Below are 17,354 nucleotides of genomic sequence, written 5' to 3'. Positions count from 1 at the left end.
TGTTTATTCTCTAGACTAAACGCAGAATCTTACAGACTTGCTAAAGCATTAATTGTGAATTGTTTGTGAGTAGTGCATACTTTATTTCAATTTCAAATGGATGTGGTGAAAAGAAGCAGGCGTTGTAACTGAAGAGCTACAATTTCGTAATATGCTTGGGTCTTCACACGCAACAAATACATATTAAAGTATTGTGCTCAAGGTAGTCTAGTATTAGAGATTTACTCTCACTGCTTTTTATGTAGGCTAACTTTACCTTGCCTTCTGACTAGTATCTGCCCCTTCTTAGTAATTGATAAGATCAATCTTAAAATATTTTCAATTTGTACTCTTAAGTGAGGGAAAATGTATTACCTCTAGTATTTTGCATTATCCAGTTTACTTTCTCTTAAAGGTACTGCATATAATAGTCTGTACCTTTCTACAGCAAAGGCTTAAAGATTATCATCTTTAATGACTCCCGTCATATTTGCTTGTCAGTAATTTCCTTTATGCATTTGCTATCTGTTTGAGATCTTGACATCTTTTTAATTAGTAGGGAGTAAAACATTTTGGCAGCTAAACTTGCATGCCAACCTTCAGAGCATCTTTTAAGTAATAAAGAGGTAAAGAGCTGCAGTTCATTTGCATAAGCAGAATGGAAAAATATACGTAGTTTCAGTTGGGAAGGATCCTCTGTCTTATTTATCAGATGATTACTTATTTTGTCTGTAAAACTTCAGAGACTGCTTGAGCTCGAGGTCAAGAGGGAGGCTTAAATACAGAAAGCAGGCAGATATATAGAACACGTTCATCTGATAAATCTGATAATATTACCCTTTCGCTGTTCTTGAGGTTTATGGCATAGTTGGCAGGCCTGCATCTATAAAAGCAGTAGACCTTGAAAGTTCCTTCATCCCAGGATGCATTTTTTGACAAGCTACTTGGTATTGGAAAGTATTCATCACAGTGAACTAGCTATAGCACTAATTTTTTGCAGCACTACAGGAAATACAATTTAAAATACAGAAGTCTACTACTAACATTCCAAATCCTAAAACTCCACGTTCATAAGCAGTGATACTGCAAGGAAACATTTCACTAAGTACAAGTCTTTTATCAGAATGAATAGGGTAGAAGGGGAAGGAAATTTTTAGAAATACACCAAGCTAATCCCACTAGAAAAACCTGCCATGTAGGCTTTTTGTATTCAGTTTTCTTACTACTTCCTAAATTAGCAGTAAAGGGGAAATTGCCTCTCAAGACTTCACTTAAATGTATCCCTTCCCTAACATCTCCAACATAGGTTTCCTGTATCTGCTGGATTTAATTTTCTCTGGCGTGGAAACTAGGCTAAATCATGCATCTTGATCGAGCTGAGGCCAATTTTCCAGCAGCGTAAATGAAATCTTAAGAAAAACTTATTTTTACAGTTCTTCATTGTGAGTACTTGAGGTTTCTTATTCAGTACCTATCAACTGTAAATGGATGAGTTCGACTATCTAAGTTGTTAATTTTGACTAGCACATTTAGTGAATGTAAATGCCAAGTTACCTTCATCTATATAAATTTATAATCATATTTCACTCTTGAACAAAATGTTAAACCAGTGTTGGACTGGAGTGGGGGGAGGGAGATAAAGTTTTGGATTCAAGGGAGAGATGATGCAATCAATTCTATATGCAAGAGTTTGACCATTGATAATTTGAAACTAGACATCCACAAATCCATGGGCCCAGATGGGATGCACCCACGGGTACTGAGGGAGCTGGCGGATGTTGTTGCCAGGCCGCTCTCCATCATCTTTGAAAGGTCCTGGAGAACTGGAGAGGTGCCTGAGGACTGGAAGAAAGCCAATGTCACTCCAGTCTTCAAGAAGGGCAAGAAGGAGGACCCAGGCAACTATAGGCCAGTCAGCCTCACCTCCATCCCTGGAAAGGTGATGGAACAACTCATTCTGGATGTCATCTCCAGACACACGGAGGATAAGAAGGCGATCAGGAGTAGTCAGCATGGATTCACCAGGGGGAAATCCTGCTTAATCAATCTGATAGCCTTCTAGGATGGAATTACTGGCTGGGTAGATGAGGGCAGAGCAGTGGACGTTGTGTACCTTGACTTCAGCAAGGCTTTTGACACTGTCTCCCACAACATCCTCCTGGATAAGCTCAGGAAGTGTGGGTTAGATGAGTGGACAGTGAGGTGGATTGAGAACTGGCTGAAAGGCAGAGCTCAGAGGGTCGTCATCTGTGGTGAGGAGTCTAGTTGGAGGCCTGTGGCTAGTGGTGTCCCCCAGGGCTCAGTACTGGCTCCCATCCTGTTCAACTTCTTCATCAATGACCTGGATGAGGGGACAGAGTGCCTCCTCACCAGGTTTGCTAATGATACCAAGCTGGGAGGAGTGGCTGACACACCTGAGGGCTGTGCTGCCATTCAGAGAGACCTGGACAGGCTGGAGAGCTGGGCGGAGAGGAACCTCCTGAGGTTCCACAAGGGCAAGTGCAGAGCCCTGCACCTAGGGAGAAATATCCCCATGCACTAGTACAAGGTGGGGGCTGACCTTCTGGAGAGCAGCTCTACAGAGAAAGACCTGGCAGTGCTGGTGGATGACAAGCTGACCATGAGCCAGCAGTGTGCCCTTGTGGCCAGGAAGGCCAATGGTGTCCTGGGGTGCATTGGGAAGAGTGTTGCCAGCAGGTGGAGGGAGGTGATCCTGCTGCTCTACTCAGCCCTGGGGTGGCCTCATCTCGAGTCCTGTGTCCAGTTCTGGGCTCCCCAGTCCAAAAGAGACATGGAGCTACTGGAGAGAGCCCAGCGTAGGGCTACGAAGATGATCAGAGTGCTGGAGCATCTGCCCCATGAGGAACAGCTGCGAGAGCTGGGCTTCTTCAGCCTGGGGAGGAGAAGCCTGAGGGGGGATCTTATCAATGTGTATCAGTACCTGAAGGGAGGGTGTCAAGGGGACAGGAACAAACTCTCTTCAGTTGTCCTGTGTGACGGGACAAGAGGCAATGGGCAGAAACTGAAGCACAGGAAGTTCTGCCTGAGCGTGAGGGGGAATTTCTTCCCTGTGAGAGTGACGGAGCACTGGAACAGGTTGCCCCGAGAGGTTGTGGAGTCTCCTTCTCTGGAGATCTTCAAGGCCTGCCTGGCTGCAACCCTGTCTAACATGCTGTAGGTGACCCTGCTTGAGCAGGGCGGTTGGACTAGCTGATCTCCAGAGGTCCCTTCCAACCTTACTGATTCTGTGATTCTATGATTAATGTGAAGTGTTAATGTAAGGACTGCTATTGCTGTAACTAGTTCTGTTAGTTTCTATTTTTCTCATAAATGTTAAATTTATGGTGACAAATCATGTGAGAATGACCTTGAAGCAGAGCTTTGCAAGGCAGTGATGGGAACATTTGCTTTGGGGACCTCCTCGCAAGTATGAGAGGCAGCAAAGCAGGAAGGTGCTCAACTTAAAAGTCCAGCTGCTAGCTTTTGGAAGCTGGAGTGGCTGGCTCTTTGGGAATGCAAATCAGCACTCACTGTTAAGTGACTAATCTTAGGTGTATGTCAGGGGAGAAGCAGGGAATAGACCTGAAGACAAGTTGAAACAAGGTCATCATTTTGAACATGAGGGAAGAAAAGAACTGACAAACTTGAGGAAGTGAGTGATAATAGAAAAATATATTTGTGTATCTTCTAGCCTATTCCTTAGTTTTTATGAAGAAAATTTCATTTCCATAGACTTTTAGGGTGTCATAGTGTTGGGAGAAAGCAAATATGCAAGATAACCATTCTGCTGAATTTTATTTATTTTATGAGCAGCATGAGTGAAAAGTATCTAGCTGAAATGGATGGGCCTTAGTATCAATGAAAATCTTAATTAGAGTTCATATTACTGAACATGTTCACTGAAAATTAAAAAGTGGACAGCTGGAGCTGAATCGTCTGAAGGATAGGAATTCCAGGCTCTGAATGTAATCAGTACAATTTACTGCTCTGCAATTAGCTTCCAATCAGGGAAATCTGCTGATTAGTCACAAGATGAAAGATCTGGCTCTCGGAGCTCAATCTTAAAATATTAGCATTTGTGCAATTATGAAGACTGGTGATGAGGGATGTTCAAAAGGTTTGCATAAGTATCCAGAGGCTCTTATCCAAAACCTTTAATGCTCCCTCTCAACCCTTTGGTTAAGGTTCTTTTCCATGCAACTCTTTTAAAAAGTATGTTGTTGAAGCACCCGGTAGCATTGTAGCTGCGATTGCAGTAATTTCTGGAGTTAAAGAAACCTTCTCATAGTCTAAATATGCAAAGTAAAATTATTTTGATTTGACACTTTCTAGAAGATGAATGAAATGGGAAACGTAAAGGTGATAAAATAGGAAAGGGTTTATGCTGGAAAGAGAGATCTCAAGAGGCCTGGGATAAGTGCCACAAGTGCCAGTGTCACAAGTTCTGCCTCCTGATGGTCTTATTAAGGAGAAAAGAATCAGAGGTCATGCCAATGCTCAGAGCCCATCCCTGCTGTCTACTTCTCCCAAAACCTAAAGACAAAACAAAAACACCACTCACAGGAAAAAATACTAAAATTGGGGACATTTCTGGTGTTGATTTTCGTAAGTTCTCACTGACTATGGAAGGATCTCTTCTCTCTCCTCTTTCCTCCCTCCTTTTTTTTTTTTTTTTTTTTTTTTTTTACAGTTTTAAACAGGGTTAAGGAATGCTTAATATGCTCTTCATGAAAGAATATGTGAAGATAAGGTAATTAAAACTGGAAAGAGTGGGAGTTTTCCTGCCTGTCCTCCAGTTTGGAATGCTGAGAATGAGAATAGCTATCTGTATTTATAATTTTATATATTGTATACAATATATATATAAATGCACTGTACTCAGAGTTTAGGATTTTATTGTTCTGTGCCCTGATATTGATCTTCATACTAAAAAATGTACTAGTTCAGCAAATACTTTTCTCTGAGCAATTAAACTGTATTAATTAAACTTCACTACTTACTGTGTAATAACTCATCTTGGTCCATCCTTTCCCTACATAAAATATAAGGATCATTTACTGTAATCTGGTTTATACCTTCCCCAAGCTTCATATGTCTTTTGTCACTCAGCTTGCTTCCTGCTGTACATATTCTGTTGCTTACCTGCTGTAAGTGGAGTAGTTTATTCATAAAGGAATGGTTTTACATTTTGTAAAATCAGTTCATTTAACAGGGTAGCAGTAACAATGATAGATTGCCAAAGATATTCCATAAACACTAGTAGGTTTTGGAAATACTGTAATTAGTTGTGATTTTAGTTAACACTGCAAGCTTTGATTTTAATCCTTCATTAATGATGCAGTTGTGCCTGTGGGATTTCAGAAGCAGTGAACACATTCAGTGATTCCTGCACTGTGTTCGCATTTCAAGCGACTTCCTGTCTTATATGCAACAGCGAGTGTAATTTAGAAAGAGGATATCTACTAATCCTTTCACTAATATGAGTGTGGTAAATGACTTTATTCTTTCACTGGAGCTACTGATAAAGATTTTTTTTTTTTTGATTGCAAAATAGAAAAAAACAGGATCTTGTGGGCTATTTTGTATTTTTATTTTTTTCCTGGTCTGTCTTCTGACAATTAAGAATTACTGTTAAATAGCAAATGGTATAAAGCATAGTTTGACTGTATTGAACCAATGTTACCTGGAAGGTTAGGATTTTTAAGTTTAATAAATCTGTTTTGGAATTGACAAGTAAAATGAGTGCAGGTATGAAGAAAATATCATCTAGTACTATATTTCATCCACACCTGTCAACAGCTTTTTGATGAGCTCTCATACAGTAGTAGAATGTGTTACCTTATGAAACAAGCAATGCATAGAAATTCATTGAAACGCATTGAAATGCATTGAAATGTCCCTTTAAGAAAAAGTCAAAAAAGAGATCAGGCTGGAGATTTTTAAGAAATTCTTGTGTGTAGCTGATGTCTGACCAAATGTTCCCAACTTGCTATGAGAAAACATGCAGCACATCTACATGAATGAAGTTCCCAAATGTATTGGAACAGAAACAATAGATTGTGTGCTAGGAACCATGAATAAATTCGTAAAGTTTTTCTGCCCTAGGTAGAAGGGAGACCCAGTTCTCTTATAGCTGTATCTTGTGTCTTTTTATCAGGGGGATAATAGTTAGTTGTATTATTGGAATCAAAAGTTTTTAAACATACTGCTGAGGATTGCTTTTTTTTTTTTTTTTAATATTGAGTGGAGAATTTCTCACATAATCATTTGGAAACTTAGTAAATGCAGGGAGCAAAATCTTGTGGAGTTAATTATTTTTAAGCAGATTTTTTGTTTTGAGTTTTGGGGTTTTTTTTTTAATGCTAGGGATATATTTTTGCTTACCTTATAATTATGTTAACAACTAGCCACAAATAAAAGGAGCTACTTCCAAAACTCAGCTTTAATAGAAAATAAAAGCCTACAAGATCATTTTAAAATTTTCCTAAATATTGATACTTAACTTCTCTTTGCAGAAATTATTCCTGTTTATATCTCTGTTTTCAGATTAAGATATGATTGATGTTAATAGGTTGGTTAATATCTGCAACCTCTGACTGCACCTGTGACAGACACAAACAAATATTCCAGAAGAGGTACATAGACTGTTTGTCTTACCACTTGCTTTACGCAAATTTAACCCACTCTGTTAGGCATGAGCTAGTGTTAGCAGCAAGCACATAAGAATAAAATATGCATTTAATCTCTTGCTGATGTCTGTTCTCACCTAACATCCACAAAAGTCTTGCCTGTTTGTGAAGTCCTTGACCGAGTGGGTTGTGCATAGAGAAGTACATACTGAAAAAAATAATGCTAGTCTTTACTGTTAAGAAAAAGAGCCAAGATGCTTGTCAGTAAGACCCGTGCTTATCATAAATTTGTAAGGAAGTGCTGAGGGTGAGTTGGAGTAAGTCTTATTTGATGGGGAACCGCTCATAATAGAGCATAATTCTCACCTCTTCGGAAACACTCTAGTAGGTGTCCTAGTGAGAAGTAAGGGTATCATCAAAAAATCTGGCCCTACAGGCTGTGCGTGTGAGACAGCATTTTTTGAAATTCAGACCTTTAAATATACAGATGGCTTAACAGATCTAGTTGCAAATTCGTGTGACCTTTTTTCCTGTTCAATAAATTAAAGGTTAAATTAGCATAATTCATTGGACAGTTGTTTAGATCATCACTTCTTTCCACACACATTTGAACAGACTTAAGAAGTTCAGTGGGAAAAAAAATGATGAAAGATTGAGAAACATGGAGAATATACTAGAATGCTGCCCCATTCAGCCTTCTCCTGCAAAACCCAGGGGATGTCCTAGGAAATTGGGAGGAGGGGTCAGACAAAGGAACATTTTCTTCACCCAGAGCATCGTTAAACTGTGGAACTCATTGCTGTCCCATATTTTAAATGCTAAGTTTCATGTGAGTTTGGAGGAGGAAAAGTCATGGAAGGAAAATCCAGCAAGGATAGTTTACAGACATTGTTACAGGGTATTTATACATTGCTCAAGAGTCCCCGAGTGTCAGATTTGCAAGCTGAGAGAGTGTCACCTTAAATTTCCCCTGCTCATATATACATTTCTGTTCAGGACGTTCCCATGTTCTGTTAACCTCTGTCAAGAAACGAGACGCTGGAATAGATGGCCTTCTGTCTGATGCTTTTAAATTCCCTCCTGCTTTGTAATAAAATCTCATTTTTATTTTTTAAATAAAATTAAAATGTACCATACTTAACTGCAGTTTCAGGAAAGATCTGGAAAGATCAAATGAATTTGATGCTACGGACATTAAAAAAAAAATGATACTTAAAAATACTTTGAAGAATCTTGGAAATGGTACTTTTCACTCAGTCCAGGCTTTAGGTGATCGTTTTTGGAATTCACTTACGTGCGTTACAGTCTTTCCACAGGCAGCACTGCACCCCGCAGAAACAGTTCTGTACAGTTTGGCAAGACGCTTGTCCCGTCTTTAACGATCCTTGATGGCCCTGCACGGGTTTGCTGTCTGAGAGCTTTCGTTGCGGAGTCCCGTTGGCCGTTCTGCGCGGACGTGAACGGGAGGACCCGCGGCTCATGCGCCCCCCAGCCGGAGAGGCGGGGGCTTCCCCAGGAACGGGGGCGCGCTCTTTGCTTGCCCCAGAAGATTGTTACCAGAACTGCTGGTTTTAAAATACAGAGTTTTGGATAACTCTCGTGGATAGCTCACATTATCCGTGGACAGTGGATAGCTGTCTGTGAGTGATCACCCGACGTGAGTAAGCGCCGCAGAGGGGCTGGTGCGTTTGGGAGTTGTTACCGCTTTGTGGTTACTTTTGTGAATCTCTCATATTTAACCTTTTATTTTTGTGTGTCCTTACGCTTGAAATTGTGCGGTTCTAGTATTTCCCTCATATTGTCACTGAAGATGAACTATTATCATTAAGAGAGTTTAAAAGAGAAAAGATGATTTTTATGCCTTTGTAACAGAGATAGATGCTTCCAGTTGTCTGAGGCTATGAGGGAAACCTGAGAAAATTAAGAGCTACATTCCATTTTTGTAATTTCTGTGGCTTTGGGGGAAGCTTAGCTGTTTTCTTTTTTGTTTATTACAATACTTCCGTAATAAAAATGTTTGCAAAATGTAAATCTTGTGATTAAATATTCATGGAGCAAATCTAAAAATGGCTGGAAGAACAATAATTGTCACTGCCTATGACTTCCCACCAGCTTTTTTTGGTTGCTTGTAGAGGTTTCCGTTTTGTTTTGCTGAGACAAGGAAGGCCCTGCCTTTCTTCCAGCGAGTAACTTACAAAAATCTGTTTTATGGTTGACTTCAGCAGCAGCTAAAACCGTCTTTGTCTCAAATGCAGCCAGGGCCAAAGGCTTTCTGATTTTGTTTTGTTTATTCTGCTTTTTGGGTTATATGTATAATGTAAAATCTGAGGAAGAGTTTGAGATTTTGTGGAAAAAAACTCCAGTTTATCTTAAGATCTGAGAATGTATTTCCTTGGAACTAACGTGTGGAGCGCTCGCTCTTTAAACTGATGATTAAAAAAAATAATAAAAATAACATAAATGTGTTTACAGTTCAGCCAGTTTTTGAGAGAGTAGTAATAAACAAACGTTGACTGTTATTTCTCAGGCTGAATTTCTGACTGAAGTTTGCTTCTGTTGTAGGCTTGAGGAATGTTTGGGAAGTTCTCTTGTTTTGGTTTGTTGTTTTTCCTACTTGTATTAATCTCTCTAGTAAAATGTATTACTTCTGTACTTGAAGCTAAAGTTAGCTAAAGTACGTATAGTCAAACTCATTTAAGAAAATTTTGTGCAACTATATGTACCATCTTTGTTTGACAGAATTTTTAAATTGACTTTGCAATTGTTGAACAAAATGTGACCAGGGAAATGAGACTATAGAATAAAACATTTAGGGATAATGTAGCTGAAATTAAATTGATCATCATTAGAGAGCTTTTTAAATGGCTGTTATGTCCCTAGCACAGAAATGTTACTCTAGTTAATCTGGAAGCTGTTGGATGTTACTGCGTAATTAAAGAATTGCTGCCTACTCTGCTTCAATTATTCGAAATGTAAATCCTCCTGCTCCCGGTGCAATAGGTATAGCTTGGTTATCTGACAGGAATGTGTGGTGATCAGTGCGTTCTTGTTGATTATTTCCAGCATCGGTGAGGGGTTTTCATAGTTAGAGTTGTTAAAAATAAAGAAAATGTCTGTGAGAACAGAATGCATTAAGGGAAGAATTTGAGGTATTTCATTAGAGCACCAAGCAGTCCATAGGTGCTTAAAAATTTGTTTGTGTTGGCACTTGTTTGTGTTACAGTTTATCTTTAAAAAAAATAAACTAATACATAAAGCACACAATTTTGCAGAAGACTTTCTGCTGGTTTATCTACTTTGCTCATTGCCATTTTTCTTTCTTGGAATTTTTCCTTTTCCAGTCATTCCTAATCTGTTTGTAATGATGTTCCTCTGTTAATTCTAAAGAGTTTCTCCTGGATTATAAAATAGAAGAAATCTCTAGATATTTGCTGCATGTACTATACCTGACTAAAAGTATATTTGTGGAAGCTGTATGTTAGACTTCTCTGAGGTTAAATGAATGGCTTTATTCTGATAGAAATTAAAGTAGATGTTTCTTCCTCAATTCTGCTAAATTTAATCTATACTAACCTGATAATTCTGCTTTTCCTCCCCTTCCTATCCCTCTCTTACCCTCAAAATTTTCCCTCAGTCCCTACCACAGCTGCTAGCACTCCAGATGCTGTTGACAAGTACTTGGAGACACCTGGGGATGAGAATGAGCATGCCCATTTCCAGAAAGCCAAGGAGAGACTTGAAGCTAAGCATCGTGAAAGGATGTCTCAGGTAAGGGGGAGCGTCTGCTTTTCTACTTAGGGCAGGTAGTTTTGTTTGTGGAGCCGTAAGAGACATGGACTCCTTCATGTTCTTATTTCCCAAGGCTTCTGCCAGCTGCCCTGCCCAGTGACAATGCTATAAATAAATCATTTGCTGCCCTTCTGACTGTGTATCTAAGAATTCAGCTGTCTGGACACACATTGGATTTGATCACACCTGTGATCATAAGTTGCTACAGTCCACCTGTACTGGTAAAAAGGGGAAAAAAAAATCCATTAAAAATTGGTCTAGTCTTTGCAGAAGAATGCTGGGTTTGTGAGAGTATTCTTGGTTTTAAATAAGGACCTTGACCACTCTGTAATTCAATCTTCCTTTGTAACATTTCAGGGAAATTCCTTATAGGCAGTTTCACTTTGCCAGGTGTATGTATGAAATGCATCTAAAGACAAAGAAAAGGGGAAAAAGTGGTGCTTTTGAACTGAATAATCGAAACTTCGTTTTCCTCTCACCAAAAAGACTTACATAGACTGAAACTGTGCGCTCTGTGTTTTAATCATAGAATCAGTAAGGTTGGAAGGGACCTCTAGAGATCATCTAGTCCAACCGCCCTGCTCAAGCAGGGTCACCTACAGCATGTTAGACAGAGTTGCATCCAGGCAGGCCTTGAAGATCTTCAGAGAAGAAGACTCCACAACCTCTCGGGGCAACCTGTTCCAGGGCTCTGTCACTCTCACAGGGAAGAAATTCCTCCTCACGCTCAGCCAGAACTTCCTGTGCTTCAATTTCTGCCCATTGCCTCTTGTTCTGTCACACGGGACAACCAAAAAGAGTTTGTTCCTGTCCCCTTGAAACCCTCCCTTCAGGTGCTTATACACATTGATAAGATCCCCCCTCAGGCTTCTCCTCCCCAGGCTAAACAGGCCCAGCTCTCGCAGCCGTTCCTCATGGGGCAGATGCTCCAGCCCTCTGATCATCTTCGTAGCCCTACGCTGGGCTCTCTCCAGTAGCTCCATGTCTCTTTTGGACTGGGGAGCCCAGAACTGGACACAGTCCTTGAGATGAGGCCTCCCCAGGGCTGAGTAGAGCAGCAGGATCACCTCCCTCCACCTGCTGGCAACACTCTTCCCAATGCACCCCAGGACACCATTGGCCTTCCTGGCCACAAGGGCACACTGCTGGCTCATGGTCAGCTTGTCATCCACCAGCACTGCCAGGTCTTTCTCTGTAGAGCTGCTCTCCAGAAGGTCAGCCCCCACCTTGTACTAGTGCATGGGGATATTTCTCCCTAGGTGCAGGGCTCTGCACTTGCCCTTGTGGAACCTCAGGAGGTTCCTCTCTGCCCAGCTCTCCAGCCTGTCCAGGTCTCTCTGAATGGCAGCACAGCCCTCAGGTGTGTCAGCCACTCCTCCCAGCTTGGTATCATTAGCAAACCTGGTGAGGAGGCACTCTGTCCCCTCATCCAGGTCATTGATGAAGAAGTTGAACAGGATGGGAGCCAGTACTGAGCCCTGGGGGACACCACTAGCCACAGGCCTCCAACTAGACTCCTCACCACAGATGACGACCCTCTGAGCTCTGCCTTTCAGCCAGTTCTCAATCCACCTCACTGTCCACTCCTCTAACCCACACTTCCTGAGCTTATCCAGGAGGATGTTGTGGGAGACAGTGTCAAAAGCCTTGCTGAAGTCAAGGTACACAACGTCCGCTGCTCTGCCCTCATCTACCCAGCCAGTAATTCCATCCTAGAAGGCTATCAGATTGGTTGAGCAGGATTTCCCCCTGGTGAATCCATGCTGACTACTCCTGATCGCCTTCTTATCCTCCGTGTGTCTGGAGATGACATCCAGAATGAGTTGTTCCATCACCTTTCCAGGGATGGAGGTGAGGCTGACTGGCCTATAGTTGCCTGGGTCCTCCTTCTTGCCCTTCTTGAAGACTGGAGTGACATTGGCTTTCTTCCAGTCCTCAGGCACCTCTCCAGTTCTCCAGGACCTTTCAAAGATGATGGAGAGCGGCCTGGCAACAACATCCGCCAGCTCCCTCAGTACCCGTGGGTGCATCCCATCTGGGCCCATGGATTTGTGGATGTCTAGCCTGCCCAGAAGGTCTCTAATCCTATCCTCCTCAAATCCTGTTCAACACTCAGCGATGAGTTATCACCCTTTCAGATACAGTGTTTGTAATAGAAAAACCAATTAAAATTCTGACATTTCTGCTCTAATAACTGCAGAAGAAAAATATAAAAGGTTTGCAGGAAAGCCTGTGATGCATATTTTAGAATGGACCAACCACAAAAAAAATAATGTAACATAATTTGGAAGCACTGCATATACTGTTTAGGTATTTTACTGTAATTTTTCACTGTAACTTTCTTCCTCTTTTGGATTTTCAGTTTGTGTGTATTACAGGTGCATGAGCCAGGCTTTCGGTGCTAAAATGTTTGAGTAGGCTTGAAGTGAAATTCTTAAGGAAAAAAAAAAAGGAAAAAAAAGCAAAGCAGCCTTTCCTTGTAAATAGGCCAGGGCATCTTGCAGGAAGGCTTGAAAACAGCATATAGATAGAGTATACAATTAAAAGTAACTTTGAGGTTATCAGAATTAACTGAAAAGGCTGTCGAGCCTTTAGCAAAATTCTGGGTAAATGCTCTGGTCAGTGTATTTTACCAGGCGTATTTTGGACAAATGAGGGCTGTGGTTCAAGGGTTTGCGTAATGCTCGCGGCAAAACTGCCAAGCATGCTGTTGTCCTCCCGGGAGCAGGTTGGCAGCCTTCTTTTCTGACAGCATGGGAACGGAGCCTGCAGCTGCAGGGCAGGCACCTCCACTCCCTGATCGGGCTGCTTCGGGAGCGTTCAAAAAAAAAAAAAAAAAAGGAAAGAAAAAGAAATAAGAAAAAAAGATAACCAACTCAGCAAGCCAGATCGCACCTGGGGAGCAGCAGTATAAAATACCAAGGAAGAAAGTAAGAATTGACCTTTAGTTTGCCTAAGCAGATCATGAAATCATTACTTAAATAAAGTACCTAGGACAGCTGCAGAGCTTTTAAAAAGAGAGTTAGCGTACTGAGATTTTAAATGTTAGTTTTTCCCTTACATTTGAGTGATGTCTTGTCTTATACAGCACTGCGCTAACCTTTTCCAGCTAATGTTTCAGGTGCTAAAGAAATACTAAAGCTGAAGGAGATGCAGAAAAAACAGTTCACCATTCTTTGTTTCATTCCTGTTGTAATTGTGATATCTCTGTGTCGCGTGCTGCTGGTCTGCTCTTCCGGCAGTTTATTTAAAAATTGCTTTTTATACTTTCTTTTAAATCAGATATTTTCAAAAAGTGTTTTTAGCTTAAAGTTTAATTAAATTTGTTATGTTAAAAACAATCCTAAATGAATTAAACACTTAGCTTTTACAGGAAGTCTTTTCCTTAAAAAAGAAAGTTAACTAGTGAGAGTCACTGGCTAAGCCCTCCAGCCACAAAGAAAATATTTTATTCAATTCCGTTTCCTCAGATTGTAGGTCAAAGTCATCATCTTTCAACACTGAGAAATGGGGTGTGTAAAAGAGCAAGAATACCCATTTTTCTTATATTTAAAAAAATGGAGGGAATGTTCAGTGTCTTTGAGCAAAGAAGCAAGTCATTCTTTAATCTTGATAAATGTGATAATCAGAAATAAGTTTGTTCACTAAATACAGACAGTACTTCCTTTGTTGAATAAACCAGCTAGTTTTAAAAGAATACTTGATTTGATGCACACTTTGATGTGTAACAGTCAATTAATAAAAAATATTTCTTATGTGTTTTAGTTCACATATGAAATGTAATCCTCTAAGGAGTAGGAAACTTTTTTAATCATTAAAGAAAGCTTTCAATTTGAAATTAAGTACTCTATCAGAACATCATCATGACAGTGCAGGTTTTCTGCTTGTTGTCTTTCTGCAGTTTCCCCTGTTCACTGTGGAGTTCTCACAACTCCGAAGAGTTGTCTCACATGAAGATCTGCACACGGGTAGAGGCCCTGCTTCTTTCAGGGGCTGTCTCGGTTCACAGTTCCTAAAAGCCTCTCTTACTCAAGGTTTCTGTGCTCTCTTTTACTGTGGCCTGATGCAACTCCAGTTCACACATTGACTCCCTTCTGCTCTTAGTGTCCCTCCTTGTAGCTTACAGACCATGAAGGTTTGTCTGCCCTTACATTTGTGTAGCACCTAGAGCAACAAGATTTATAAAGTTTCCTAGACACTACTGTAAAGTGAGTTATATTAAGATACAATTTTAAACTTTTCCCAAGAGTTATTAATGCAGCTCCAAAGAACAACAGCAAAACTACATTTGTGTGCGAGTTGGACAGTTATTATCTATGCATGTATAACCTTTTAATGCCGGCTATTTTGTTATATGTAACATGGAGAGATTATGTTAATTGATTTTGGCCTGCCCTAGTTCGGGTTTCCTGTTTTGGTACAATTCCGTTCTTTCTCTTTCCAGTTGACTCATGTAGAATTCCCACATTTAAATAGTTGCTGCTAAATAGCTTGATGGCACCAGATGTTGAACCTCACTCAAGGGAGCTGTATATTTACATATTTTTTCCCTCAAACATCTTGAGACTTCCTGGTCTCTAAAAATTACTCTTTCTGTGGCTGTTTACAGTGTTTTAGGAATCATAATTTGTACAGTAATTACGATAAGAGCTTAATGATACCTTGTCTCCTAGAATAGTCTTCTTGATATTCTTGGAGGTTTACTTCCAAGATACATACCTAAAAATACTTCAGCCCTCAACCAGCCTGAACTTGGGGCGGAAAGGGTGATGGCTGGTGATGCGTTCAAAATGCTTAGTTTATTTCTGTGATGAGAGTCTAGTTTTTTAAAAGCAGAGCATAAGGTAGATCTAAACCAAAGTGTTCGATCCTGTTAATCATCAAACAACGTACATTAAAGTACATGGCCTGTCCTGGGAGAGGAGGATTAGACCTACAAGCTGTTCAAAAGGTTATTTCCATATATTGAATAAGGTCTTCAGTTAGAGAAAGACTGCTTACCTTTCAGCTCCCCCTCTCATAAATTGAACAGTATACATGCACTTTAATTGTGAAACATTACAGGAAGAGGTCTCCCTTACTAAATAATTCAGGGGAAAAAGTTTCTTTCTTATAAACTGCCCCTCCTTTCTCATAACAAGCGTCTGTAATGTGAAGTGAGGGTGATACCTATTAGCCCATCATTTGAAGGAGTGACAGAGGAGCATCAAAGGTCCTCTCTCTGCCTCATCAGGTAGGGTCACATCAGCAAGCCCACGGTAGCTGATGATGTTCATCTGCAACAACATGAGGAACCAGTGTTGGCTGGCCATTCACCTTTGCACCATCACTTACTACTAATTCCAGGGTCCACTTACTACCTATTCCCTAGGTCCTGCTGCCTCTGTTATGATGTGTCCAAGGGATCTTGCCTTCCCTAGAACTCTCTGTTGAGCTAGTAGCAGTACCCCCCTTACTTACAGTCTCTATCTCTGAGAGTAAAGAGAGAGTAGATCTCTCTTTGGAGATAGTTAATGATGTTTTTACCAGAAAAAGGATCAAGACTCAAAAGCCCTCAGAAAAAGTAGGTATCTTATTGTCATTACTTTGACATTCTAACTAGGCAGTTCTTCAGTCAAGAACCATTGCTGCTATGATTGATATATCCCATATGTCTGGTATAAATTATTCCCTTTGCAATTATGTGTCCATGCACTAGTATATAAAATGGGAGTATATTCCACTGGTTTCAGTGTAATGAGATTTTGGAATTAGCATTTGTCTTAATAATGAATGATGCTTTCCTTACTTCCTCTTCTTTTTTCCCCTCTTGCTACCTGCCCCTTACAGCCCAATCCCAAAAGGAGTCTTTTAGGCAGTAAGTCCTGACTTTGAAATGCTTTAAATCTCAACCAGGAGTTGTCATTTTCCCTGCAAGAAGCAGACAAGCCTTGAAGTGCCATAAATCTGTGTGGCTTTGTTAGATTTGTGCTTTCAATGAAGGAAAATAACTTTATTAGTGCATACAGGAGAAGTTCAACGTTTTTATACATCAGCATATCTGCAGAATAATTTTTTGTTTTCTGTGCTGAGGCATATTTGTTAATTGCTCATAATTTCTCTAAAGCTCTGACTTTCTGAAAGAATAGTTTTCTCTGGATGGTGATGGAGCAGCCCATGGATAATTACAGAATTTAAAAAAGAAAAAAAAAAAGCCTGTATTTTTGATTGATTGGCATATATATACTTTCAGCCATTAAAGTCATCCCAATTGAAAAACCAGCATTCAAAGCACAGCTTCTGCAGTCTTTACGTTGAATATTTTTTGTGAAAACAGCCATATCATTTTGTTTTTTCACAAGACATTCACTCTCGTTGCACCAGAGCTGAACAGCTAACTGTAGCATGTCAGTTCATCAGCCTGCCTCCCATGCCCAAAAAGGTTTAAAGAAATAATAGTAGGCAGAGAGACCTGGTCTAACCAAGTGTGTCCCTATCACATTGCCTACAATATTTGTTTTCATCATGTGGGTAAGCAGAGTGTTTTTGCCTTTAAATTTTTCAAGGTTAGTTAGGCAGATAAAGATGGCAAAAAACAGTAGTTTTAAAAATCCACTGGCCACTCATTCACAGAGTGAAAAAGAATATTAAGCAGATGTCAGAGGTGTGATTTGAAGGTACAGAAGGAGAGGATGGTAAAGAAAATCAAAGTTCCTAATCTAGGCCAGTGCTCAAGCTTTAGCACATTATTGTAGTTTATGACTTGAATTAATGCCATAGTTTCTGGGTTTTCTGTAACATTCACATCCTGGCATCAGTGATATTTTAGTTCTCTAGAAGGATGTTGCCTGTATATATGAGTTAGGTTTTCTAGGCCACCACAATCATTCACTTATGGCCTAAGTGCACAATTAAGAGATGAATATTTAATGTGCACTTAATATACTGCAGCACTCTGTGCATTAATAAGTTTTTTCC

The 17,354-nt window shown here is 40.2% G+C and overlaps 1 protein-coding gene across 4 annotated transcripts in view; it reads left to right on the top strand.

Annotated features, from left to right (window-relative positions):
• The window catches only part of APP (amyloid beta precursor protein), a 224,554-nt gene that overhangs the window by 142,001 nt on the left and 65,199 nt on the right, over positions 1–17,354 (top strand). For all 4 annotated transcript variants that reach the window (XM_062598064.1, XM_062598045.1, XM_062598054.1 and 1 more), the window contains one exon: positions 10,243–10,376. In XM_062598064.1, coding sequence (XP_062454048.1) covers positions 10,243–10,376 — 134 coding nt within the window. The remainder of the gene's footprint in view (positions 1–10,242; positions 10,377–17,354) is intronic.

Source organism: Rhea pennata, chromosome 1, assembly GCF_028389875.1.
Source record: "Rhea pennata isolate bPtePen1 chromosome 1, bPtePen1.pri, whole genome shotgun sequence".
NCBI lineage: Eukaryota > Metazoa > Chordata > Aves > Rheiformes > Rheidae > Rhea > Rhea pennata.
Note: the sequence above shows the minus strand (reverse complement) of the source record. Positions and strands in the feature narration are given on the sequence as shown.